The sequence below is a fragment of the Plecotus auritus genome (genome assembly GCF_963455305.1).
Source record: "Plecotus auritus genome assembly, chromosome: 10".
Classification (NCBI taxonomy): domain Eukaryota; kingdom Metazoa; phylum Chordata; class Mammalia; order Chiroptera; family Vespertilionidae; genus Plecotus; species Plecotus auritus.
Window position 1 is genome coordinate 23,662,904 of NC_137785.1, and position 25,474 is coordinate 23,688,377.

General features: G+C 58.8%; 1 protein-coding gene across 1 annotated transcript in view; it reads left to right on the forward strand.

Annotated features, from left to right (window-relative positions):
- Positions 1 to 25,474, forward strand: part of ATP2C2 (ATPase secretory pathway Ca2+ transporting 2) — a gene marked incomplete at its 5' end in the record, with an annotated part of 73,300 nt that overhangs the window by 42,936 nt on the left and 4,890 nt on the right. The window contains 10 exons of the mRNA XM_080643806.1: positions 765 to 866; positions 1,006 to 1,095; positions 16,162 to 16,263; positions 20,205 to 20,361; positions 21,530 to 21,700; positions 22,482 to 22,579; positions 22,675 to 22,725; positions 23,305 to 23,471; positions 24,650 to 24,718; positions 24,812 to 24,928. Of these exons, the coding sequence (XP_080499932.1) occupies positions 765 to 866; positions 1,006 to 1,095; positions 16,162 to 16,263; positions 20,205 to 20,361; positions 21,530 to 21,700; positions 22,482 to 22,579; positions 22,675 to 22,725; positions 23,305 to 23,471; positions 24,650 to 24,718; positions 24,812 to 24,928 (1,124 nt within the window). The remainder of the gene's footprint in view (positions 1 to 764; positions 867 to 1,005; positions 1,096 to 16,161; positions 16,264 to 20,204; positions 20,362 to 21,529; positions 21,701 to 22,481; positions 22,580 to 22,674; positions 22,726 to 23,304; positions 23,472 to 24,649; positions 24,719 to 24,811; positions 24,929 to 25,474) is intronic.

A 25,474-nucleotide genomic window follows, 5' to 3' on the forward strand; every position in this document is an offset into this window, starting at 1 on the left:
AACATGGAGAAAGCAAATAGGGGTTATATTGTGCAAATTCCTTGTTACCAGTCGCTGCAAGGAACGTGGCTGATTTAAGATAGCCACCTTCATTTTTTATTATCTTTAATAATAAGCACATTATAAAGTTTAAAAGCTAGAAGACTCTTACCCATAACCTCCCAGGGTAAACTCACCACGACGAGTCCATTTGGGCTTTGAGTCTCTCCTGTGTGTCAGCACAGTGGTAAGCTCCCGGAATGTGCAGTTTTGTATCTTTCTGCTTTTTTCACAAAACCTTCCACACCAAGGGGTCAGCCGTGACAGCCTGGGCCAGCGCCTACTTTTGCAAATAAAGTTTATTGGCACGCTGCTACCCCTTTTGTTCACATGTAGTCAGTGTCTCCTTTCACACCAAGCAGCGAAGCTGAGTCGTCACGACAGAGATGTGCATGGGCCACAAAGGCTAAAATAGTTGCTCTCTGGCGCTAGGAGAGGTTTGCCGAGCTCTTTTAGAACATAAGCACTCTCCTGTGCTGTTACTTGGTTTTCTTACCCAGATTTTTCCTGGCTGCAGAGCACAATTATTGTCGGTTATGACTCGTGGCGGTTAGTGAGGTGTTCCGCTAACATGCAGTCCTGCCGGGAGCATCTCCGTGCTTGAAGCCGTGGCTGTGGCCAGGATTTTGTCCTTGGAATGAATCCCCAGAAAAGATACCAGGGCTCAACCAGGGGAGTGTATTTCTGACTCTTGATAGCATCCTTCCTGTCCCTTTGCCCTGCAGGTCAGCGGAGTTGGGTATAATGGCCAAGGGACAGTCTGTCTTTTACCGTCAAAGGAAGTCGTTAAGGAGTTTTCCAACGTCTCCGTGGGGAAATTGGTGGAGGTAGGTGTCAGCAGCACCGTGAGAGAAATATGCATTTAAAATGGGGCTGATGGGGATTCTCTGCAGCCGGAGTGGGCCCGGGACCCGTAGGGGGCCGGCTCCGAATATTAACTAAAGTTTCAGAAATGCCCCCTTGCAGGCAGGCTGTGTCGCCAACAATGCTATCATCAGGAAGAACACCGTGATGGGACAGCCCACGGAAGGTGCCTTGATCGCCCTGGCAATGAAGGTGGGGCACGTTTTATTTCCTTTTCATACATTCACTTGGTCCCAGGGTTCAGCGGTTAGACCCTAGCTCTGAGACTGGGCAGAAGTGCCCCCCACTCTGCCCAGTGCCCAGCGCAGAGCGGCTGCTCCTGAGTGTTGAAGGGATGGGTGGTGGGTTGATGGATGTGCCTCTCTGCTTGGTGCTCAGGGGACAAATAACAGAAGAGGTCCGATCGGATCCCTCTGTGGAGGTAGGAGCCTACTCATAGGTGCCTGTCCTGGGGAGTGGACCCTCCCGCTCCTTCCCAGCCTCTCTGCTCCTGACTCACGGCCACCTCAGATGTTCTCTTCAAGTTCACTGCCATGTCCACCTCTGTAGACGCCTCTGCTCACCCGTGTACCCTGAGCTGTCACTCATCGCACTGTCGTGTGTCTATCTGTCCATCTATTCCTCCCCCAGCACGAGGCCAGGGTACCCACATTTCTGCCTTTCCCCCAGGTTGCAGGATCCAGTGCAGGGTGGGCGGATGAGGGGGAGAAGGATTACCCTTTCAGTACATCTGTGTAAAGTAAACAAAGCGCTTTAAGACATTCCTTTCACTCACAGAAGAAAATGCTCGCCAGAATGTCAGTAATACCATATGGAACTTACTGCCTCTTTAAACAGTGAGGGCAGCCGCACTCAACAACTCCCACTGCTCTGCAGGGCAGGGAGGCTGGCCTGGCATCCAGCTACCTGGCTACTGCCAGTGACCCCAGTGCTCCTCTCCCCGTGCTCCTCTCTGTGCTCCTCTCCCCGTGCTCCTCTCCCCGTGCTCCTCTCCCAGTGCTCCCCTCCCTGTGCTCCTCTCCCCGTGCTCCTCTCTGTGCTCCTCTCCCCATGCTCCTCTCCCTGTGCTCCTCTCCCTGTGCTCCCCTCCCAGTGCTCCTCTCTGTGCTCCTCTCCCCATGCTCCTCTCCCCGTGCTCCTCTCCCCGTGCTCCCCTCCCAGTGCTCCTCTCTGTGCTCCTCTCCCTGTGCTCCTCTCCCTGTGCTCCTCTCCCTGTGCTCCTCTCCCAGTGCTCCTCTCTGTGCTCCTCTCCCAGTGCTCCTCTCCCAGTGCTCCTCTCCCAGTGCTCCTCTCCCTGTGCTCCTCTCCCAGTGCTCCTCTCTGTGCTCCTCTCCCCGTGCTCCTCTCTGTGCTCCTCTCCCAGTGCTCCCCTCCCTGTGCTCCTCTCCCCGTGCTCCCCTCCCAGTGCTCCTCTCCCTGTGCTCCTCTCCCCGTGCTCCTCTCTGTGCTCCTCTCCCCGTGCTCCTCTCCCCGTGCTCCTCTCCCTGTGCTCCCCTCCCCGTGCTCCCCTCCCAGTGCTCCTCTCTGTGCTCCTCTCCCTGTGCTCCTCTCCCTGTGCTCCTCTCTGTGCTCCTCTCCCTGTGCTCCTCTCTGTGCTCCTCTCCCCGTGCTCCTCTCCCCGTGCTCCTCTCCCCGTGCTCCTCTCCCTGTGCTCCTCTCCCTGTGCTCCTCTCTGTGCTCCTCTCCCCGTGCTCCTCTCCCCGTGCTCCCCTCCCCGTGCTCCCCTCCCAGTGCTCCACTCTGTGCTCCTCTCCCTGTGCTCCTCTCCCCGTGCTCCTCTCCCCGTGCTCCCCTCCCAGTGCTCCTCTCTGTGCTCCTCTCCCCATGCTCCTCTCCCCGTGCTCCTCTCCCCGTGCTCCCCTCCCAGTGCTCCTCTCTGTGCTCCTCTCCCTGTGCTCCTCTCCCTGTGCTCCTCTCCCCGTGCTCCTCTCCCTGTGCTCCTCTCCCTGTGCTCCTCTCTGTGCTCCTCTCCCCGTGCTCCTCTCCCCGTGCTCCTCTCCCCGTGCTCCTCTCTCTGTGCTCCTCTCTGTGCTCCTCTCCCCGTGCTCCTCTCCCCGTGCTCCTCTCCCCGTGCTCCTCTCCCCGTGCTCCTCTCTCTGTGCTCCTCTCTGTGCTCCTCTCCCCGTGCTCCTCTCCCCGTGCTCCTCTCCCTGTGCTCCTCTCCCTGTGCTCCTCTCTGTGCTCCTCTCCCCGTGCTCCTCTCCCCGTGCTCCTCTCCCCGTGCTCCTCTCCCCGTGCTCCTCTCTGTGCTCCTCTCCCCGTGCTCCTCTCTGTGCTCCTCTCCCCGTGCTCCTCTCTGTGCTCCTCTCTCTGTGCTCCTCTCCCTGTGCTCCTCTCCCTGTGCTCCTCTCTGTGCTCCTCTCTGTGCTCCTCTCCCCGTGCTCCTCTCCGTGCTCCTCTCTGTGCTCCTCTCCCTGTGCTCCTCTCTCTGTGCTCCTCTCTGTGCTCCTCTCCCCGTGCTCCTCTCCCCGTGCTCCTCTCCCTGTGCTCCTCTCCCTGTGCTCCTCTCTGTGCTCCTCTCCCCGTGCTCCTCTCCCCGTGCTCCTCTCCCCGTGCTCCTCTCCCCGTGCTCCTCTCTGTGCTCCTCTCCCCGTGCTCCTCTCTGTGCTCCTCTCCCCGTGCTCCTCTCTGTGCTCCTCTCTCTGTGCTCCTCTCCCTGTGCTCCTCTCCCTGTGCTCCTCTCTGTGCTCCTCTCTGTGCTCCTCTCCCCGTGCTCCTCTCCGTGCTCCTCTCTGTGCTCCTCTCCCTGTGCTCCTCTCCCTGTGCTCCTCTCCGTGCTCCTCTCCCTGTGCTCCTCTCCCTGTGCTCCTCTCTGTACTCCTCTCTCTGTGCTCCTCTCTGTGCTCCTCTCCCTGTGCTCCTCTCCGTGCTCCTCTCCGTGCTCCTCTCCCTGTGCTCCTCTCCCTGTGCTCCTCTCCGTGTGCTCCTCTCTGTGCTCCTCTCCCTGTGCTCCTCTCCCTGTACTCCTCTCTCTGTGCTCCTCTCTGTGCTCCTCTCCCTGTGCTCCTCTCCCTGTGCTCCTCTCCGTGTGCTCCTCTCCCTGTGCTCCTCTCTGTGCTCCTCTCCGTGTGCTCCTCTCCCTGTGCTCCTCTCCCTGTGCTCCTCTCTGTGCTCCTCTCCCCGTGCTCCTCTCCCTGTGCTCCTCTCTGTGCTCCTCTCCCTGTGCTCCTCTCTCTGTGCTCCTCTCCGTGCTCCTCTCCCTGTGCTCCTCTCTGTGCTCCTCTCCCTGTGCTCCTCTCTCTGTGCTCCTCTCCGTGCTCCTCTCCCTGTGCTCCTCTCCCCGTGCTCCTCTCCCTGTGCTCCTCTCCGTGTGCTCCTCTCCCTGTGCTCCTCTCCCTGTGCTCCTCTCCGTGTGCTCCTCTCCCTGTGCTCCTCTCCCTGTGCTCCTCTCCCTGTGCTCCTCTCTGTACTCCTCTCTCTGTGCTCCTCTCTCTGTGCTCCTCTCCCTGTGCTCCTCTCCGTGTGCTCCTCTCCCTGTGCTCCTCTCCGTGTGCTCCTCTCCCTGTGCTCCTCTCCGTGTGCTCCTCTCCCTGTACTCCTCTCTCTGTGCTCCTCTCCGTGCTCCTCTCCCTGTGCTCCTCTCCCTGTGCTCCTCTCCGTGTGCTCCTCTCCCTGTGCTCCTCTCTCTGTGCTCCTCTCTGTGCTCCTCTCCGTGTGCTCCTCTCCCCGTGCTCCTCTCCCCGTGCTCCTCTCCCCGTGCTCCTCTCCCCGTGCTCCTCTCCCTGTGCTCCTCTCCCTGTGCTCCTCTCTGTGCTCCTCTCCCCGTGCTCCTCTCCCCGTGCTCCTCTCCCCGTGCTCCTCTCCCCGTGCTCCTCTCTGTGCTCCTCTCCCCGTGCTCCTCTCTGTGCTCCTCTCCCCGTGCTCCTCTCTGTGCTCCTCTCTCTGTGCTCCTCTCCCTGTGCTCCTCTCCCTGTGCTCCTCTCTGTGCTCCTCTCTGTGCTCCTCTCCCCGTGCTCCTCTCCGTGCTCCTCTCTGTGCTCCTCTCCCTGTGCTCCTCTCCCTGTGCTCCTCTCCGTGCTCCTCTCCCTGTGCTCCTCTCCCTGTGCTCCTCTCTGTACTCCTCTCTCTGTGCTCCTCTCTGTGCTCCTCTCCCTGTGCTCCTCTCCCTGTGCTCCTCTCCGTGCTCCTCTCCCTGTGCTCCTCTCCCTGTGCTCCTCTCCCTGTGCTCCTCTCCGTGTGCTCCTCTCTGTGCTCCTCTCCCTGTGCTCCTCTCTGTGCTCCTCTCTGTGCTCCTCTCTCTGTGCTCCTCTCTGTGCTCCTCTCCCTGTGCTCCTCTCCGTGTGCTCCTCTCTGTGCTCCTCTCCCTGTGCTCCTCTCCCTGTACTCCTCTCTCTGTGCTCCTCTCTGTGCTCCTCTCCGTGCTCCTCTCCCTGTGCTCCTCTCCGTGCTCCTCTCCCTGTGCTCCTCTCCCTGTGCTCCTCTCCCTGTGCTCCTCTCCCTGTGCTCCTCTCCGTGTGCTCCTCTCCCTGTGCTCCTCTCCCTGTGCTCCTCTCCGTGTGCTCCTCTCTGTGCTCCTCTCCCTGTGCTCCTCTCTGTGCTCCTCTCTCTGTGCTCCTCTCTGTGCTCCTCTCTGTGCTCCTCTCCCTGTGCTCCTCTCCGTGTGCTCCTCTCTGTGCTCCTCTCCCTGTGCTCCTCTCCCTGTACTCCTCTCTCTGTGCTCCTCTCTGTGCTCCTCTCCGTGCTCCTCTCCCTGTGCTCCTCTCCGTGCTCCTCTCCCTGTGCTCCTCTCCCTGTGCTCCTCTCCGTGTGCTCCTCTCCCTGTGCTCCTCTCCGTGTGCTCCTCTCCCTGTGCTCCTCTCTCTGTGCTCCTCTCCGTGCTCCTCTCCCCGTGCTCCTCTCCCCGTGCTCCTCTCCCTGTGCTCCTCTCCGTGTGCTCCTCTCCCTGTGCTCCTCTCCCTGTGCTCCTCTCCGTGTGCTCCTCTCCCTGTGCTCCTCTCCCTGTGCTCCTCTCCCTGTGCTCCTCTCTCTGTGCTCCTCTCCCTGTGCTCCTCTCCGTGTGCTCCTCTCCCTGTGCTCCTCTCCGTGTGCTCCTCTCCCTGTGCTCCTCTCCGTGTGCTCCTCTCCCTGTGCTCCTCTCCCTGTGCTCCTCTCCTTGTGCTCCTCTCCCTGTGCTCCTCTCCCTGTGCTCCTCTCCGTGCTCCTCTCCCTGTGCTCCTCTCCCTGTGCTCCTCTCCGTGTGCTCCTCTCCCTGTGCTCCTCTCTCTGTGCTCCTCTCTGTGCTCCTCTCCGTGTTCTCCTCTCCCTGTGCTCCTCTCCGTGTGCTCCTCTCCCTGTGCTCCTCTCCCTGTGCTCCTCTCTGTGCTCCTCTCCCCGTGCTCCTCTCCCCGTGCTCCTCTCCCCGTGCTCCTCTCCCCGTGCTCCTCTCCCTGTGCTCCTCTCTGTGCTCCTCTCCCCGTGCTCCTCTCCCCGTGCTCCTCTCCCCGTGCTCCTCTCTCTGTGCTCCTCTCTGTGCTCCTCTCCCCGTGCTCCTCTCCCTGTGCTCCTCTCCCTGTGCTCCTCTCTGTGCTCCTCTCCCCGTGCTCCTCTCCCCGTGCTCCTCTCCCCGTGCTCCTCTCCCCGTGCTCCTCTCTGTGCTCCTTTCCCGTGCTCCTCTCTGTGCTCCTCTCCCAGTGCTCCTCTCCCAGTGCTCCTCTCCCTGTGCTCCTCTCCCAGTGCTCCTCTCTGTGCTCCTCTCCCCGTGCTCCTCTCTGTGCTCCCCTCCCAGTGCTCCCCTCCCTGTGCTCCTCTCCCCGTGCTCCCCTCCCAGTGCTCCTCTCCCTGTGCTCCTCTCCCCGTGCTCCTCTCTGTGCTCCTCTCCCCGTGCTCCTCTCCCCGTGCTCCTCTCCCCGTGCTCACCTCCCCGTGCTCACCTCCCAGTGCTCCTCTCTGTGCTCCTCTCCCTGTGCTCCTCTCCCTGTGCTCCTCTCTGTGCTCCTCTCCCTGTGCTCCTCTCTGTGCTCCTCTCCCCGTGCTCCTCTCCCCGTGCTCCTCTCCCCGTGCTCCTCTCCCCGTGCTCCTCTCTCTGTGCTCCTCTCTGTGCTCCTCTCCCCGTGCTCCTCTCCCCGTGCTCCTCTCTGTGCTCCTCTCCCCGTGCTCCTCTCTGTGCTCCTCTCCCCGTGCTCCTCTCTGTGCTCCTCTCCCCGTGCTCCTCTCTGTGCTCCTCTCTCTGTGCTCCTCTCCCTGTGCTCCTCTCCCTGTGCTCCTCTCTGTGCTCCTCTCCCTGTGCTCCTCTCTGTGCTCCTCTCTGTGCTCCTCTCTGTGCTCCTCTCCCCGTGCTCCTCCCCGTGCTCCTCTCTGTGCTCCTCTCCCTGTGCTCCTCTCCGTGCTCCTCTCCCTGTGCTCCTCTCCCTGTGCTCCTCTCTGTACTCCTCCCTCTGTGCTCCTCTCTGTGCTCCTCTCCCCGTGCTCCTCTCTGTTCTCCTCTCCCCGTGCTCCTCTCCCCGTGCTCCTCTCCCCGTGCTCCCCTCCCCGTGCTCCTCTCTGTGCTCCTCTCCCTGTGCTCCTCTCCCTGTGCTCCTCTCCCTGTGCTCCTCTCCCAGTGCTCCTCTCTGTGCTCCTCTCCCTGTGCTCCTCTCCCTGTGCTCCTCTCTGTGCTCCTCTCCCCGTGCTCCTCTCCCCGTGCTCCTCTCCCCGTGCTCCCCTCCCCGTGCTCCCCTCCCCGTGCTCCTCTCTGTGCTCCTCTCCCTGTGCTCCTCTCCCTGTGCTCCTCTCCCTGTGCTCCTCTCCCAGTGCTCCTCTCTGTGCTCCTCTCCCCGTGCTCCTCTCTGTGCTCCTCTCTGTGCTCCTCTCTGTGCTCCTCTCCCCGTGCTCCTCTCTGTGCTCCTCTCCCAGTGCTCCCCTCCCCGTGCTCCTCTCCCCGTGCTCCTCTCCCCGTGCTCCCCTCCCCGTGCTCCTCTCCCCGTGCTCCTCTCCCCGTGCTCCTCTCTGTGCTCCTCTCCCCGTGCTCCTCTCCCTGTGCTCCCCTCCCCGTGCTCCCCTCCCAGTGCTCCTCTCTGTGCTCCTCTCCCCGTGCTCCTCTCCCCGTGCTCCTCTCTGTGCTCCTCTCCCCGTGCTCCTCTCTGTGCTCCTCTCCCCGTGCTCCTCTCCCCGTGCTCCCCTCTCCGTGCTCCCCTCCCAGTGCTCCTCTCTGTGCTCCTCTCCCTGTGCTCCTCTCCCCGTGCTCCTCTCCCCGTGCTCCTCTCCCTGTGCTCCTCTCCCTGTGCTCCTCTCTGTGCTCCTCTCCCCGTGCTCCTCTCCCCGTGCTCCTCTCCCCGTGCTCCTCTCTCTGTGCTCCTCTCTGTGCTCCTCTCCCCGTGCTCCTCTCCCCGTGCTCCTCTCCCCGTGCTCCTCTCCCTGTGCTCCTCTCCCTGTGCTTCTCTCCCTGTGCTCCTCTCTGTGCTCCTCTCCCCGTGCTCCTCTCCCCGTGCTCCTCTCCCCGTGCTCCTCTCCCTGTGCTCCTCTCTGTGCTCCTCTCCCCGTGCTCCTCTCCCCGTGCTCCTCTCTGTGCTCCTCTCCCCGTGCTCCTCTCTGTGCTCCTCTCCCCGTGCTCCTCTCTGTGCTCCTCTCCCTGTGCTCCTCTCTGTGCTCCTCTCTGTGCTCCTCTCCCCGTGCTCCTCTCCCCGTGCTCCTCTCCCCGTGCTCCTCTCTCTGTGCTCCTCTCTGTGCTCCTCTCCCCGTGCTCCTCTCCCCGTGCTCCTCTCCCCGTGCTCCTCTCTGTGCTCCTCTCCCCGTGCTCCTCTCTGTGCTCCTCTCCCTGTGCTCCTCTCTGTGCTCCTCTCTGTGCTCCTCTCCCCGTGCTCCTCTCCCCGTGCTCCTCTCCCCGTGCTCCTCTCCCCGTGCTCCTCTCCGTGCTCCTCTCTGTGCTCCTCTCCCTGTGCTCCTCTCCCTGTGCTCCTCTCCGTGCTCCTCTCCCTGTGCTCCTCTCCCTGTGCTCCTCTCTGTACTCCTCTCTCTGTGCTCCTCTCTGTGCTCCTCTCCCTGTGCTCCTCTCCCTGTGCTCCTCTCCGTGCTCCTCTCCCTGTGCTCCTCTCCCTGTGCTCCTCTCCCTGTGCTCCTCTCCGTGTGCTCCTCTCTGTGCTCCTCTCCCTGTGCTCCTCTCTGTGCTCCTCTCTGTGCTCCTCTCTCTGTGCTCCTCTCTGTGCTCCTCTCCCCGTGCTCCTCTCTGTGCTCCTCTCTCTGTGCTCCTCTCCCTGTGCTCCTCTCCCTGTGCTCCTCTCTGTGCTCCTCTCCCTGTGCTCCTCTCTGTGCTCCTCTCTGTGCTCCTCTCTGTGCTCCTCTCCCCGTGCTCCTCCCCGTGCTCCTCTCTGTGCTCCTCTCCCTGTGCTCCTCTCCGTGCTCCTCTCCCTGTGCTCCTCTCCCTGTGCTCCTCTCTGTACTCCTCCCTCTGTGCTCCTCTCTGTGCTCCTCTCCCCGTGCTCCTCTCTGTTCTCCTCTCCCCGTGCTCCTCTCCCCGTGCTCCTCTCCCCGTGCTCCCCTCCCCGTGCTCCTCTCCCTGTGCTCCTCTCCCTGTGCTCCTCTCCCTGTGCTCCTCTCCCAGTGCTCCTCTCTGTGCTCCTCTCCCTGTGCTCCTCTCCCTGTGCTCCTCTCTGTGCTCCTCTCCCCGTGCTCCTCTCCCCGTGCTCCTCTCCCCGTGCTCCCCTCCCCGTGCTCCCCTCCCCGTGCTCCTCTCTGTGCTCCTCTCCGTGTGCTCCTCTCCCTGTGCTCCTCTCCCTGTGCTCCTCTCCCAGTGCTCCTCTCTGTGCTCCTCTCCCCGTGCTCCTCTCTGTGCTCCTCTCTGTGCTCCTCTCTGTGCTCCTCTCCCCGTGCTCCTCTCTGTGCTCCTCTCCCAGTGCTCCCCTCCCCGTGCTCCTCTCCCCGTGCTCCTCTCCCCGTGCTCCCCTCCCCGTGCTCCTCTCCCCGTGCTCCTCTCCCCGTGCTCCTCTCTGTGCTCCTCTCCCCGTGCTCCTCTCCCTGTGCTCCCCTCCCCGTGCTCCCCTCCCAGTGCTCCTCTCTGTGCTCCTCTCCCCGTGCTCCTCTCCCCGTGCTCCTCTCTGTGCTCCTCTCCCCGTGCTCCTCTCTGTGCTCCTCTCCCCGTGCTCCTCTCCCCGTGCTCCCCTCTCCGTGCTCCCCTCCCAGTGCTCCTCTCTGTGCTCCTCTCCCTGTGCTCCTCTCCCCGTGCTCCTCTCCCCGTGCTCCTCTCCCTGTGCTCCTCTCCCTGTGCTCCTCTCTGTGCTCCTCTCCCCGTGCTCCTCTCCCCGTGCTCCTCTCCCCGTGCTCCTCTCTCTGTGCTCCTCTCTGTGCTCCTCTCCCCGTGCTCCTCTCCCCGTGCTCCTCTCCCCGTGCTCCTCTCCCTGTGCTCCTCTCCCTGTGCTTCTCTCCCTGTGCTCCTCTCTGTGCTCCTCTCCCCGTGCTCCTCTCCCCGTGCTCCTCTCCCCGTGCTCCTCTCCCTGTGCTCCTCTCTGTGCTCCTCTCCCCGTGCTCCTCTCCCCGTGCTCCTCTCTGTGCTCCTCTCCCCGTGCTCCTCTCTGTGCTCCTCTCCCCGTGCTCCTCTCTGTGCTCCTCTCCCTGTGCTCCTCTCTGTGCTCCTCTCTGTGCTCCTCTCCCCGTGCTCCTCTCCCCGTGCTCCTCTCCCCGTGCTCCTCTCTCTGTGCTCCTCTCTGTGCTCCTCTCCCCGTGCTCCTCTCCCCGTGCTCCTCTCCCCGTGCTCCTCTCTGTGCTCCTCTCCCCGTGCTCCTCTCCCCGTGCTCCTCTCTGTGCTCCTCTCCCTGTGCTCCTCTCTGTGCTCCTCTCTGTGCTCCTCTCCCCGTGCTCCTCTCCCCGTGCTCCCCTCCCCGTGCTCCTCTCCCCGTGCTCCCCTCCCCGTGCTCCTCTCCCCGTGCTCCTCTCCCTGCTCCTCTCCCCGTGCTCCCCTCCCTGCTCCTCTCCCCGTGCTCCCCTCCCTGTGCTCCTCTCCGTGCTCCTCTCCCCGTGCTCCTCTCCCTGTGCTCCCCTCTCTGTGCTCCTCTCCCCGTGCTCCTCTCTCTGTGCTCCTCTCCCTGTGCTCCTCTCCCCGTGCTCCTCTCTGTGCTCCTCTCTCTGTGCTCCTCTCCCCGTGCTCCTCTCCCTGCTCCTCTCCCCGTGCTCCTCTCTGTGCTCCTCTCCCCATGCTCCTCTCCCCGTGCTCCTCTCCCCGTGCTCCTCTCCCCGTGCTCCTCTCTCTGTGCTCCTCTCTGTGCTCCTCTCCCCGTGCTCCTCTCCCGTGCTCCTCTCCCCGTGCTCCTCTCTGTGCTCCTCTCCCCGTGCTCCTCTCTGTGCTCCTCTCCCCGTGCTCCTCTCTGTGCTCCTCTCTCTGTGCTCCTCTCCCTGTGCTCCTCTCCCTGTGCTCCTCTCTGTGCTCCTCTCTGTGCTCCTCTCCCTGTGCTCCTCTCCCTGTGCTCCTCTCTGTGCTCCTCTCTGTGCTCCTCTCTGTGCTCCTCTCCCCGTGCTCCTCTCCGTGCTCCTCTCCGTGCTCCTCTCCCTGTGCTCCTCTCCCTGTGCTCCTCTCCGTGCTCCTCTCCCTGTGCTCCTCTCCCTGTGCTCCTCTCTGTACTCCTCTCTCTGTGCTCCTCTCTGTGCTCCTCTCCCTGTGCTCCTCTCCCTGTGCTCCTCTCCGTGCTCCTCTCCCTGTGCTCCTCTCCCTGTGCTCCTCTCTGTACTCCTCTCTCTGTGCTCCTCTCTGTGCTCCTCTCCCTGTGCTCCTCTCCCCGTGCTCCTCTCTGTACTCCTCTCTCTGTGCTCTTCTCCCTGTGCTCCTCTCCCTGTGCTCCTCTCCGTGTGCTCCTCTCCCTGTGCTCCTCTCCCTGTGCTCCTCTCTGTGCTCCTCTCCCTGTGCTCCTCTCCCTGTGCTCCTCTCTGTGCTCCTCTCCCTGTTCTCCTCTCCCTGTGCTCCTCTCTGTGCTCCTCTCCCTGTGCTCCTCTCCGTGCTCCTCTCCCTGTGCTCCTCTCCCTGTGCTCCTCTCCCCGTGCTCCTCTCCCTGTGCTCCTCTCTGTGCTCCTCTCCCTGTGCTCCTCTCCCTGTGCTCCTCTCTGTGCTCCTCTCTGTGCTCCTCTCCCCGTGCTCCTCTCCGTGCTCCTCTCCGTGCTCCTCTCCCTGTGCTCCTCTCCCTGTGCTCCTCTCCGTGCTCCTCTCTGTACTCCTCTCTCTGTGCTCCTCTCTGTGCTCCTCTCCCTGTGCTCCTCTCCCTGTGCTCCTCTCCGTGCTCCTCTCCCTGTGCTCCTCTCTGTACTCCTCTCTCTGTGCTCCTCTCTGTGCTCCTCTCCCTGTGCTCCTCTCCCCGTGCTCCTCTCTGTACTCCTCTCTCTGTGCTCCTCTCCCTGTGCTCCTCTCCCTGTGCTCCTCTCTGTGCTCTCTCCCTGTGCTCCTCTCCGTGTGCTCCTCTCCCTGTGCTCCTCTCCCTGTGCTCCTCTCTGTGCTCCTCTCCCTGTGCTCCTCTCAGTGCTCCTCTCCCTGTGCTCCTCTCCCTGTGCTCCTCTCTGTACTCCTCTTTCTGTGCTCCTCTCTGTGCTCCTCTCCCTGTGCTCCTTTCCCTGTGCTTCTCTCCCTGTGCTCCTCTCTGTGCTCCTCTCCCTGTGCTCCTCTCTGTGCTCCTCTCCCTGTGCTCCTCTCTGTGCTCCTCTCTGTGCTCCTCTCCCTGTGCTCCTCTCTCTGTGCTCCTCTCTGTGCTCCTCTCCCTGTGCTCCTCTCCCCGTGCTCCTCTCTGTGCTCCTCTCCCTGTGCTCCTCTCCCTGTACTCCTCTCCGTGCTCCTCTCTCCGTGCTCCTTTCCCTGTGCTCCTCTCCCCGTGCTCCTCTCTGTGCTCCTCTCTCTGTGCTCCTCTCTGTGCTCCTCTCCCCGTGCTCCTCTCCCAGTGCTCCTCTCCCCGTGCTCCCCTCTCTGTGCTCCTCTCCCCGTGCTCCTCTCTCTGTGCTCCTCTCCGTGTGCTCCTCTCCCTGTGCTCCTCTCCCTGTGCTCCTCTCCCTGTGCTCCTCTCCCTGTGCTCCTCTCTGTGCTCCTCTCCCTGTTCTCCTCTCCCTGTGCTCCTCTCCGTGCTCCTCTCCCTGTGCTCCTCTCCCTGTGCTCCTCTCTGTACTCCTCTCCCTGTGCTCCTCTCCGTGCTCCTCTCCCTGTTCTCCTCTCCCTGTGCTCCTCTCCGTGCTCCTCTCTCTGTGCTCCTCTCCCTGTGCTCCTCTCCGTGTGCTCCTCTCCCTGTGCTCCTCTCCGTGTGCTCCTCTCCCTGTGCTCCTCTCCCTGTGCTCCTCTCCGTGTGCTCCTCTCCCTGTACTCCTCTCTGTGCTCCTCTCTGTGCTCCTCTCCCTGTTCTCCTCTCCCTGTGCTCCTCTCCGTGCTCCTCTCCCTGTGCTCCTCTCCCTGTGCTCCTCTCTGTACTCCTCTCTCTGTGCTCCTCTCTGTGCTCCTCTCCCTGTGCTCCTCTCTGTACTCCTCTCTCTGTGCTCCTCTCCCTGTGCTCCTCTCCCTGTGCTCCTCTCCGTGTGCTCCTCTCTGTGCTCCTCTCCCTGTGCTCCTCTCCGTGCTCCTCTCCCTGTGCTCCTCTCCCTGTGCTCCTCTCTGTGCTCCTCTCTCTGTGCTCCTCTCTGTGCTCCTCTCCCTGTGCTCCTTTCCCTGTGCTTCTCTCCCTGTGCTCCTCTCTGTGCTCCTCTCCCTGTGCTCCTCTCTGTGCTCCTCTCCCTGTGCTCCTCTCTGTGCTCCTCTCCCTGTGCTCCTCTCTCTGTGCTCCTCTCTGTGCTCCTCTCCCTGTGCTCCTCTCCCCGTGCTCCTCTCTGTGCTCCTCTCCCTGTGCTCCTCTCCCTGTACTCCTCTCCGTGCTCCTCTCTCCGTGCTCCTTTCCCTGTGCTCCTCTCCCCGTGCTCCTCTCTGTGCTCCTCTCTCTGTGCTCCTCTCTGTGCTCCTCTCCCCGTGCTCCTCTCCCAGTGCTCCTCTCCCCGTGCTCCCCTCTCTGTGCTCCTCTCCCCGTGCTCCTCTCTCTGTGCTCCTCTCCGTGCTCCTCTCTGTGCTCCTCTCCCCGTGCTCCTCTCCCTGTACTCCTCTCCGTGCTCCTCTCTCCGTGCTCCTCTCCCTGTGCTCCTCTCTGTGCTCCTCTCTCTGTGCTCCTCTCTGTGCTCCTCTCTGTGCTCCTCTCCCCGTGCTCCTCTCCCTGTGCTCCTCTCCCCGTGCTCCTCTCTGTGCTCCTCTCTGTGCTCCTCTCTGTGCTCCTCTCCCCGTGCTCCTCTCTGTGCTCCTCTCTGTGCTCCTCTCCCCGTGCTCCTCTCTGTGCTCCTCTCCCTGTGCTCCTCTCCCTGTGCTCCTCTCCCTGTACTCCTCTCCGTGCTCCTCTCCCCGTGCTCCTCTCCCCGTGCTCCTCTCTGTGCTCCTCTCCCTGTGCTCCTCTCTGTGCTCCTCTCTGTGCTCCTCTCCCCGTGCTCCTCTCCCTGTGCTCCTCTCCCTGTGCTCCTCTCTCTGTGCTCCTCTCTCTGTGCTCCTCTCTGTGCTCCTCTCCCCGTGCTCCTCTCCCCGTGCTCCTCCTCCCGTGCTCCTCTCCCTGTGCTCCTCTCTCTGTGCTCCTCTCTGTGCTCCTCTCCCTGTGCTCCTCTCCCCGTGCTCCTCTCCGTGCTCCTCTCCCTGCTCCTCTCCCCGTGCTCCTCTCTGTGCTCCTCTCCCTGTGCTCCTCTCCCTGTGCTCCTCTCTGTGCTCCTCTCTGTGCTCCTCTCCCCGTGCTCCTCTCCCCGTGCTCCTCTCCCCGTGCTCCTCTCTGTGCTCCTCTCCCTGTGCTCCTCTCCCCGTGCTCCTCTCTGTGCTCCTCTCTGTGCTCCTCTCTGTGCTCCTCTCCCCGTGCTCCTCTCCCCGTGCTCCCCTCCCCGTGCTCCTCTCCCCGTGCTCCCCTCCCCGTGCTCCTCTCCCCGTGCTCCTCTCCCTGCTCCTCTCCCCGTGCTCCCCTCCCTGCTCCTCTCCCCGTGCTCCCCTCCCTGTGCTCCTCTCCGTGCTCCTCTCCCCGTGCTCCTCTCCCTGTGCTCCCCTCTCTGTGCTCCTCTCCCCGTGCTCCTCTCTCTGTGCTCCTCTCCCTGTGCTCCTCTCCCCGTGCTCCTCTCTGTGCTCCTCTCTCTGTGCTCCTCTCCCCGTGCTCCTCTCCCTGCTCCTCTCCCCGTGCTCCTCTCTGTGCTCCTCTCCCCATGCTCCTCTCCCTGTGCTCCTCTCCCCGTGCTCCCCTCCCAGTGCTCCTCTCTGTGCTCCTCTCCCCGTGCTCCTCTCTCTGTGCTCCTCTCCCCGTGCTCCTCTCCCCGTGCTCCTCTCTGTGCTCCTCTCTCTGTGCTCCTCTCCCCGTGCTCCTCTCCCTGCTCCTCTCCCCGTGCTCCTCTCTGTGCTCCTCTCCCCGTGCTCCTCTCTGTGCTCCTCTCCCTGTGCTCCTCTCTGTGCTCCTCTCCCTGTGCTCCTCTCTGTGCTCCTCTCCCTGTGCTCCCCTGTTCCTCTCCCTGTGCTCCCAGTGATCCGTGCTCCTTGGTTTGCAGACACATCCCTCTAGTCTTCACAGGGTGTTCTCCCTGTATGTCCCTCCTCCTCTTACCAGGACACCAGTCATATTGGATTAGGCCTGCCCTAAAGACCTCATCTTACCGTGGTTACATCTCCAAAGACCCTATTTCCAAATAAGATCCCAGTCACAGGTACTGGGGGTTAGCACTTCAACACATCTGGTGGAAGGACACAGTGCAGCCCATAATACCCTCCTTCAGGAACCTTTTTAGACATTTTTCCCTAGTCACTCCTTCCATGGAATTTTAATACCACAGATACGTTGTATGTCTGTTAGTGTACTGCATGCATGTCTGCGCTTTAAATATTTAGAAAGTGGATTTTTTGCCCTCCTAAGGACCCCTTTTCCCCAAGTGATCAGTTGGGAAAACTGAGGCTCAAAGCTGTCAACTAACTGGCCCGCAAGCCATTGAAGAGCCAACAAATGTCAGATCTGGCAAGGACCCCAGGCTGTGACAACAGGCCACCCTCTAACCCAGGGGACCTTTTTGGGGGAAATGGCTCCATCCTCAAGTCTGACGTTTCTTCTGACAGGAACCCCACAGGCTCCTGTTTATGAGCACGTTTCAGCTGGGAGCTATTTCAGGGACCACGTGGTTCTGCCCCTGGGACAAGATAAAGAGGTGTTCTTTTTTCCTGGTTGGAACATTTGAAAGCAAATGGCCTTTCTCTGTGAGCTAAACGCTTGGATTTCTCATCTGCCCGAGATGGTTTCATTAGGGAGTCATTTCAATGGACTGAGTTTTGCCTAGAAATTGCTTTATAATGCCTCACTGAAAACTCCCATTTTATTATCCTAGATGGACTTAAGTGACGTTAAAGATTCCTACGTGAGAAAACAAGAGATCCCGTTCAGTTCAGAGCAGAAGTGGATGGCAGTAAAGTGCAGCCCCAAGAATGAGGTGAGTTTGCTTCTCAGCCCCTTTCCACCACATCCCCCCCAAATCAAGTTTATGCAGACATTAGTGAGAGAGGTTAGTTTCCATTGCTTCTGTGAGGTTCCAAATACATGACAGTACAGTTGATAGCAATTAAATCTTAGACTATCTTGGGTCTTCTGAGATTTTTAAACTGAGTCACTGGTCTTCCACGTGGGGTCCCTGTACCAGCCCATCATTGCACCAAATGGGAAGTTGTTAGAAATGCAGGTTCTTGCCCTGGCCTGTTTGATCAATGGTTAGGGCATTGGCCCTCAGACTGAAGGGTCATGGGTTCATTTCTGGTCAAGGGTATGTATCTTGGTTGCAGGCTCAATCCTCAGCCCCTATGGGGCACCTATGGGAGGCAACCAATTGATGTGTCTCTCTCACATCGATGTTTCTGTGTGTGTGTGTGTGTGTGTGTGTGTGTGTGTGTGTGTGTGTGTTTCCCTCCCCCTCTCCCTCTCCCTCTCCTTCTCTCCCTTCCACTTTCTCTCTAAAAATCAATGGAAATATATTCTCGGGTGAGGATTAGCAAAAACAAACAAACAAAATAAATGCAGATTCTCAGGTTCCACCTGAACTCCTGAAATCCCAGGGGTAGGGTCCAGTAATCTGTGTTTGCTGGGGATTCGAATGCACGCTCAAGGCGAGAGTCACTGGCCTGTAATATAGTTGCTGAGTAATTACTACTAGAGCAACTCTAGGCTTCTGATAAATGGACCCCATTGCTAGCTTGGGTCCTTCCTTCGTATCCCGTGCTAAGTTTTTTACACATATGAGCTTATTTAACTGTCACAATGAAGGACCAATTCTTCATTTCTTTTTTCTTTTTTTTTAAATATATTTTATTGATTTTTTTTTTACAGAGAGGAAGGGAGAGAAATAGAGAGTCAGAAACACTGATGAGAGAGAAACATTGCTCAGCTGCCTCCTGCACACCTCCTACTGGGTATGTGCCCGCAACCAAGGTACATGCCCTTGACCAGAATCGAACCTGGGACCCTTGAGTCCCCAGGCCGACGCTCTATCCCCTGAGCCAAACCAGCCAGGGCCCAATTCTTCATTTCTGAAGGGGGTCCCCCACAAATGATGTGAACAGTGAGCTCACGCATACACACAAGCATAGACACACATGTGTACATGTTATAAGTGATTAAAGGACTATATACTAAACTATTCATGGCTATCCCTGGGTGGGGATTCAGCTGACTGTTGTTGTTTTTTCTTTTTAAATTTTCTGTAGCTTTGCATATTTTCTACAATAAAAATAATCTTTATTTTTTTTTAATTTTAATCTACACTAATAAAAGAGAATCATGCAAATTGACCATACCTCCACTATGCCCACCAGCCAATCAGGAGCGAGTATGCAAATTAACCCAACCAAGATGGCTGTGGCCACGGAGCGAGCAGGAGGCTTGGGTTTCTCCAGCAATGGAGGAAGCCAAGCTTCCCGCCTGCTCTGGCCGGCCCTGGCCTCCGCTCAAGGCTACAAAGTTTCAATTATAGAAGATAAATAAATCCCAACAAAAATGGCAGCAGTCACAGAGATGGAGAGAGCAGGAGGCTTGGGTTGCCCCCAGCGATGGAGAAAGCCAAGCTTCCTGGCCGGCCCTGGCCTCCTCTCAAGGCTACAAAGTTTCAATTATAGAAGATAAATAAATCCCAGATACCAGGGCCTCCGCTTGGGTCACCGGGGGGCGTGGCCAGCCTGCAAACCACCACAGGCCCCTCGCCCAGGCTGCCCCATGCCCCAAGGGAACCCCCACGCTGATTCGGGAAACCCTTCAGGGCAAACCAGCCGGCCCCCACCCGTGCACCAGGCCTCTATCTAATAAAAGAGTAATATGCAAATTGACTGTCACTCCAACACACAAGATGGTTGCCCCCATGTGGACACAAGATGGCCGCAACAAGATGGCCAGCAGGGGAGGGCAGTTGGGAGGGACCAGGCCAGCAGAGGAGGGAAGTTGGGGATGACCGAGCCTGCAGGGAAGGGCAATTGGGGGGGACCCAGGCCTGCAGGGGAGGGCAGTTAGGGGTGACCAGGCCTGCAGGAAAGGGCAATTAGGGGCAAACAGGCTGGCAGGGGAGCAGTTAGGCATCAATCAGGCTGGCAGGGGAGTGGTTAGGGGGTGATCAGGCTGGCAGGCAGAAGCAGTTAGGAGCAATCAGGAAGGCAGGCAGGTGAGCAGTTGGGAGCCAGCAGTCCTGGATTGTGAGAGGGATGTCCAACTCCCCGTTTAGGCCCGATCCTACCAGGATTGGGCCTAAACGGGCAGTCAGACATCCCTTGAGGGGTCCCAGATTGGGGAGGGTGCAGGCTGGGCTGAGGGACACACCCCTCCATGCACCAATTTCGTGCACTGGGCCTTGAAAGGAAATTAAGGTAGCTGGCGGGGCAGGACTGGGCAAGATGGGCCAGGAATGACCTGGAGCCAACCTCCCATGGTCCCTCTCCAGCCAGCCGTACCTGGGGCGGTGCCAGGGCTCAAAGGGCGTCTGCGGAGTGAGCGGGGTCCCTCTGGAAGGTGGGGTCCCTCAGGCTGGTCTGCAGGGATCAGGCCAAAACCAGTTCTATGACATCCCCTGAGGGGTCCCAGATTGTGAGAGGGCAGTTCTCAGGTGACGCACCCCGGAATCAGGCTCCCTCCTCTCTGGTTCCAGGTGTGTCACCCGAGAACTGCAGCTGCCAAGTCATGGCAGCTCGGCAGCTCCTGCATTGAGTGGCTGCCTCCTGGTGGTCAGTGTGCATCATAGCTACTGGTCAGACAGTCACTTAGGGCCTTAGGCTTTTATATATATAGATTTATTGATTTCAGAGAGGAAGGGTGAGGGAGAGAAAGAGAGAAACATCAATGATGAGAGAGAATCATTGATTGGCTGCCTCCTGCTCGCCCCCTACTGGGGATCAAGCGCACAGCCCGGGCATATGCCCTGGATGGGAATTGAACCCGGGACCCTTGAGTCTACAGGCCGACGCTCTATCCAAATGAGCTAGCACAAAAAAATCTTTTTTTTTTTAAACTGCTTTTTATTGCCTTCTGCCTTTTCCTCCCACCATCCCCTTCTCCCCCATTCTTTCTGGAATCTATCACGTCTTGTCAATGCTGAGATTTCTCATCTCGTTCAGGGCAGGGGGCAGCTCCGCCAACTCATTCCAGGTCTCAGGTGGGCATGTCAATTCTGGGTGTTTGAAAGGGGTTATGGATTTGTAAAAAATGTCTTACTACCTTCCAATCATCCCCCTGAAGGTGACTGTAATATAGTCTTGTGAAAAAATTATGGGCCCTGGCTGGGTGGCTCAGTTGGTTGGAGTATCATCCAGTGCACCAAAAAGTTGCAGGTTTGATCCCCAGTGGGGGCACCTACAGGAGGCAAGCGATTGATGTTTCTCTCTCACATCCATGTGTTTCTTTCTCTTTCCCTCCCTCCTTCCCTCCCTCCCTCTCCCTCTCTCTCTAAAATCAATATACAGGTTCTTGGGTGAAGATTTTAAAAAATATGGAAATGTGACTTTAAAAGTAGAAGCTCTTTATAATTTGCCCCCCCTTCTCTCCTTACCCATCCCCCACCTGAGGTAACTCTCCTTCACAGTCTTGTTCTGAAATAGACATCTAGCAGTCAGTCACATACCTAACACATACACTGGCTGAGATATGAACAATTAATGAAACATGCTGAGTGACATTAACACGGTGACTTAATGCAGGGTGGGGCGAGAGGGTCAAAGATCAGCCCGTGCCTTTTATGGGCTGTGTGGTATTCCGTGGTGTGGGTTTCCTGAAACTTACCTGATCTCTCCTCCACTGGGGAGAGCTGAGAGTCCACTGTAAGTCACCTGCCGTGCACATCTCTCTGTGGATGAGGTGACATCAAGAAGCACCCGATGACAGATTTTTCCCTTTGTCCTTTCCAAGGAGCAGGAAGACATCTACTTCATGAAGGGGGCCTTCGAAGAAGTGGTTCGCTACTGTACCTTGTACAACAACGGGGGCATCCCCCTGCCGCTGACGCCCCAGCAGAGGTCCTTCTGCCAGCAGGCAGAGAAGAGGATGGGGTCGCTTGGCCTGCGGGGTCAGTGCCTGTGGCCCAGCCCCGGGCTTTGCGTTTGCATGTCACGCTGACTTTTCAGGCGCATTGATGCAGGGTCCTCAGTCTGTGAGGTGATGGTCAGAGTGGCAGCAGGCAGTTGCCAATGAAAGTCAAGCAAGTGTGGAATGTATAGGCCCCCTCGCCCCACCAAAGACACCCATTAATCCAGGGGCAGCTCAGCATGAGGAGAGGCGGCACCCTGTTCCTGAGTTTTCTAAGGCGAATGGGATGCCCAGAAACAGCGGTTTTCCTGGTTGTCTTGCTCAGCGCTTACTGTCAGGAAAGCCTCGCGCTCTTGTCAATCAAGGCAGACATTTCCAGTGTTCTGCACCAGGGCCAGGGCCTCCCCTGATGGGCTGAGTGTTGAAAACCCCGTTTCCTGTCGCGTCATTTCTCAGCCTGTCGGCTTTCAGAGAAAGTCTTGAAAAACACTCCGGAACACGTGTATTCCCTCGGGGAGATGAGCAGCCTCGGGCTTGCCACACTGGTTTCCCCCTTAGGAACACATTGTATGTCACGAGCAGCTCGCTGACAGGTGCGAGGGGAGGGATCTCGGCCTCGGGAAAGGGGGGAACAGCACCTGCACTGGGCACAGGGCAGCTGTCCTAGGGAGGCACAGTGGGAGGCTTCGGACCACAGCCCCCTCCGTTATCAGTAAGGGGCCACCCCCCCCCCCCCCCGCCAGAGCACTCGCCGGGGAGCTGGGCCTCGCTTCTGTGCCACCGAAACAAGAGTCCTCACTCGTGTTCGCCTCCCGCACATTTCCCCTAACCTTTGGAGCTGCCATCCCGTCTGCTGGGGTGACAAAGGAGAGCAGACCAGGAGAACCCATAGAATGGCAGGCCGTCTTGCAGACCTCCTCGCGGCACTCTTGTTGGGGTGGGATGGGGTTTGTAGCACCCTGGACAGCGGCCTTATTTGGGGCCAGGGAAGCTGTCTCTCCAGCATCTCTGTTTGGGGTGAGGCGCGCTGCCCTGTGCAGGCCCGTGACCACCGCACAGATCCTGCCTCCCCTTTCGGGGTCCGGGAACTCGGAGCCCAAGCCCCTCGCCGCCAGGAGGAACTGCAACATAGTGGGGCCAGGGCTGACTGCGGCTAGAATCAGTCCCTCGGCCCCAGTGACACTTCTGAGGGTCTGCTCTCTCCGCAGTGCTGGCCTTGGCTTCTGGGCCCGAACTGGGGCAGCTGACATTTCTGGGTCTCGTGGGCATCATCGACCCTCCGAGGGCTGGCGTGAAGGAAGCCGTGCAGGTCCTCTCTGAGTCCGGCGTGTCCGTGAAGATGATAACGGGGGATGCCCTGGAGACGGCCTTGGCGATAGGTAAGGGGGCGGAGGGGGAGGAAAACAGGACCTGCCATCCTTTAGAGTGGGGTCCTACCCTTGGTTACTCCCCCACAATCCTGGTCATGAGAGCTCACCTGCTTGGTACTGAGAAAAGATTCTGAGCTTTAAGTTTGCATGTCCCAGCATTCCACCTTCAAAGGCTGCCAGCTCTGAAACGTTGGCAGGTTCTCCAAAAGGGGAAAAGCCCTCATGTATAATGAAAGCCTACTATGTGCCAGGGCTTTTCATCTTTATGATCTTCGCCTTCACAGGCAGCATTGATCCCACCCTGTGTATAGTTTCAGTCTGGCTTCTGCATCAGCTGTGAACTCTTGGCAAATCACTGAACCACTCTGACCCTCAGGCTCTTCATTAGCAGAGGGCTAGCTTGCCACCCTGTCCCCCTACTCTTCTTCTTATTGCTGTGAGGGTTGTCACACCTCGGCTTTCTTGCCCCTCCGTCCCGAGGCTGCCTGGCACCGTGGAGCTAGGTTCCAGTTACCACCCGCCAGCTCTGTGACCTGGGAAGTTACTTCCCTCTCGGTCTGATCTTTGAAGTGGGGATAAGATGGCCTTTGTTGTGGGCTAATTCTGTGGGTAGAATTAGATCATGTCACACAGCAGGTGCTCAGCAAATGGTAGTCATCGTGGTTTTATTCTTGTTATTCTGTGGCCAAGGCAGGGAGTGATGTCAGGTAGGTGGAGTGAGGGGTGAGGCCAGGGACCACAGCGGCAGGCCTGGAGCACGCCCTGAGCGCGGATTCTCTCCACCACGCAGGACGGAACATCGGCCTGTGCAACGGGAAGCTGAGTGCCATGTCCGGGGAGGAGGTGGAAAGTATGGAGCCGAGCAAGCTGGCTGACCACGTGGGGAAGGTAGGGTCCCCCTGGGGGCTCGCTGGGAGCGTGGAGGGCGCTGTGTTTCCAGCTTCCCATTCACGGACTCTGCCCTTTCACGCCTCTGTATGCAGGTGTCTGTCTTCTTCAGGACCAGCCCGAAGCACAAACTCAAAATCATAAAGGTAAGCTGTGAGGAGACAGGTGCTGCCTCCCTTGTCCTTCGGGGCACAGCCCAGGGCAGCCGCAGTGGCTCTGCTCCCCAGGATGGTGCAGGCCTGAGCTGGCGGGAGCCTCGGCCATCCTCAAGCCTGGCTTCCTCCCTTGGGTCCAGGGCAGCCGCATCAGCAGTTCCTTTTTCCAGCCTCTGGGGAGGGAAGAACTGACTGGGGGCCCTTCACCTCCTACACCAAAATCGGGGAGTGGGAGTTGGGTGATGCCAAGGGAAATATAAGAAGAGGCTAGCCTTTGTTAGTTGAGTGGTCTTTGGCATATTCCTGTTAACTCCAGCCCGGGATGGAAGGACTGTTGTTCCCATTTTGCAGATGGAGAAACTGAGATTGGGAAGTTCAAGGCTTGCCCACTTCCCACAGTTAGTGCAGATGGAGCTGGGATTCAGACTCGGGCCAGCTGACGCCAGTGCCCTTCAGAGAGGGGTCTCTGTTGTCAGCCACAGTGTGAGAGACAGAGCGTCAGGAGGGAAGGAAGGATCTAGGAGGAAGGGCCTCAGGCTGCATGCCTCCACTCGCCTCCTCTTTCCAAAGGCTTTGCAGGAGTCGGGGGCGATTGTGGCCATGACGGGGGATGGGGTGAATGACGCGGTGGCCCTGAAGGCTGCGGACATTGGAATTGCCATGGGGCAGACGGGGACAGATGTCAGCAAAGAGGCTGCCAACATGATCCTAGTGGACGATGACTTCTCTGCCATCATGTAAGATGCTCTTTAGGTGTTTTTTTAGTGGCAAAGATGAGTGGGTTAACCAGCTGCCCCCTGGGATCCGCTGTGCTGTAGATACAAGGTGTCCTCGGGCCCAAACACCACTGAAAGTGGGGTCACAGGGGCCACCTGGGGTGACGGCAGGCGGCACCCAGGGAATGTTGCAGACAGTGCAGCAGATGGAAAAGCCTGGGGTGGATGGGGGAGCTGCAGCACATGTGCAAGGAAATCCTGGGTCACCCTCAATGCCCACAGCAGGAGACGGGAGTACGGCGTGGCCATTAGAAAACACATTTTGAAGAACATTTTAATGACAGAGACATGCTCACACTGTGGTGTTACATGAAGAACATTTTAATGACAGAGACATGCTCACACTGTGGCGTTACATAAATGGCATCAGTGTGAGAGAAATGAGTACGTTCCGTGTGAGTCTGTTGTTGTGTTTGCATTGATACGTACATTTCATGAACTGAAAAGAGATTGGACAGAAATGCCCAGATCATTAACACCGATGGGGATGGGGAAACTCTTCTTAAACCTGATATCAAATATTGAAGTTTGATGTGATTGTCGACTTTACAAAAGGAATCACCTTGGGAATTCTTAAAATAGTTGCTCTTAGTGAGAAAATATAGTTAATCTATAGCTCTACAGCTTTAGTTCCTTTGCAAAATTTTTAGTAAAAAAAAGGGAGGGATTAGACAGTTTTCTATGACATTAGTGATCCAGGACTTTCACATGCAAACAGCTCTTCTAAAAATACAGCAGATGATGAGCCCAGTTCTCTCTTCTTGCTGTGCCCCCAGACCTAAGCACTGGATCTAACTGGTTTCGCTGTGCCTCTTGCCAGGGTGAGTCGGAGGTGCAGTAGGCACTTCGGGAGTCCTGGCTGAGGGCTGAGATCCCTGGGGTCACGTGACAGAGTAACTTAGTCTTCAGACAGAAGGGAGATCGTGGCTCAGGAACCTGTCCCCAGCAGCTGATGGTACCTGTTGGGACATCATCATTCTCTGCCAGTGTGTCCCCAAGAACGCCAGCCAGGGGAAACAGGAAGGGGGTTCCAGCATGGGGTCACCAATGGCTGACACCATCGTTTCATTTAGCAGCCGACAGGGCGGCTGAACCTTCCCACCAGGCCCTCCTGTGAATGAGTGCTTCCTCTCTTGCAGAAGTGCCGTGGAGGAAGGCAAGGGGATTTTCCATAACATCAAAAACTTTGTCCGATTTCAGCTGAGCACGTAAGTCGAGGCCAGCCTCTCCCAGTGCCAAGTGCTGCATCTGCATGGCTAGCTCTGTTGACAGTGCCCTGTTCTGCCGCTTGTGCCCCGCAGGAGCATCTCGGCCTTGAGCCTCATCGCTCTGTCCACCATGTGCAACCTGCCCAACCCCCTCAACGCCATGCAGATCCTGTGGATCAACATCATCATGGATGGGCCGCCAGCACAGAGGTGAGGCGCTGGGTTGGCCAGACCACACCGTTCTGCCAGCCTCCACTGACGGCACCCTAACTCTGTGCAGGGGCTCGGGGTGGGCAAACACGATCACTGGCCATAGGAAACCCCGGAAAACTTAAGTGTGGTGCACTGGGCACAGGGGGAAGCGCCTAGGCAGGAAGGGCAGGGGATGATGGAACATTCGGCCTGGAATGCTCTCCCTGGGCTAGCTGCATGGCCCAGTCCTTTTCATTCAAGTCACCACCTCAAGGAGTCCTCCCTGATTACTCTAACAGCATCCTCCTCTCTTAGTCACCTTACCCTGCTTTATTTTTCCCGACAGGAAAATGTATATTTCCTTGCTTACCTGATTATATAGAATCCATCTCCCCATCAGAATGTCAGCTTAATGGAGGCGAGGTTTTTTGTTCCCTCAGTATCCCCAGTTCCTACAATGGTGCTTGGCATAGAGCAGGAACTGGGTAAATTAGTTGCTGAATGAATGAGAAAGGAGAGTTAGGCTAGCTCAGTGGTCGGCAAACTGCAGCTCGCGAGCCTCAT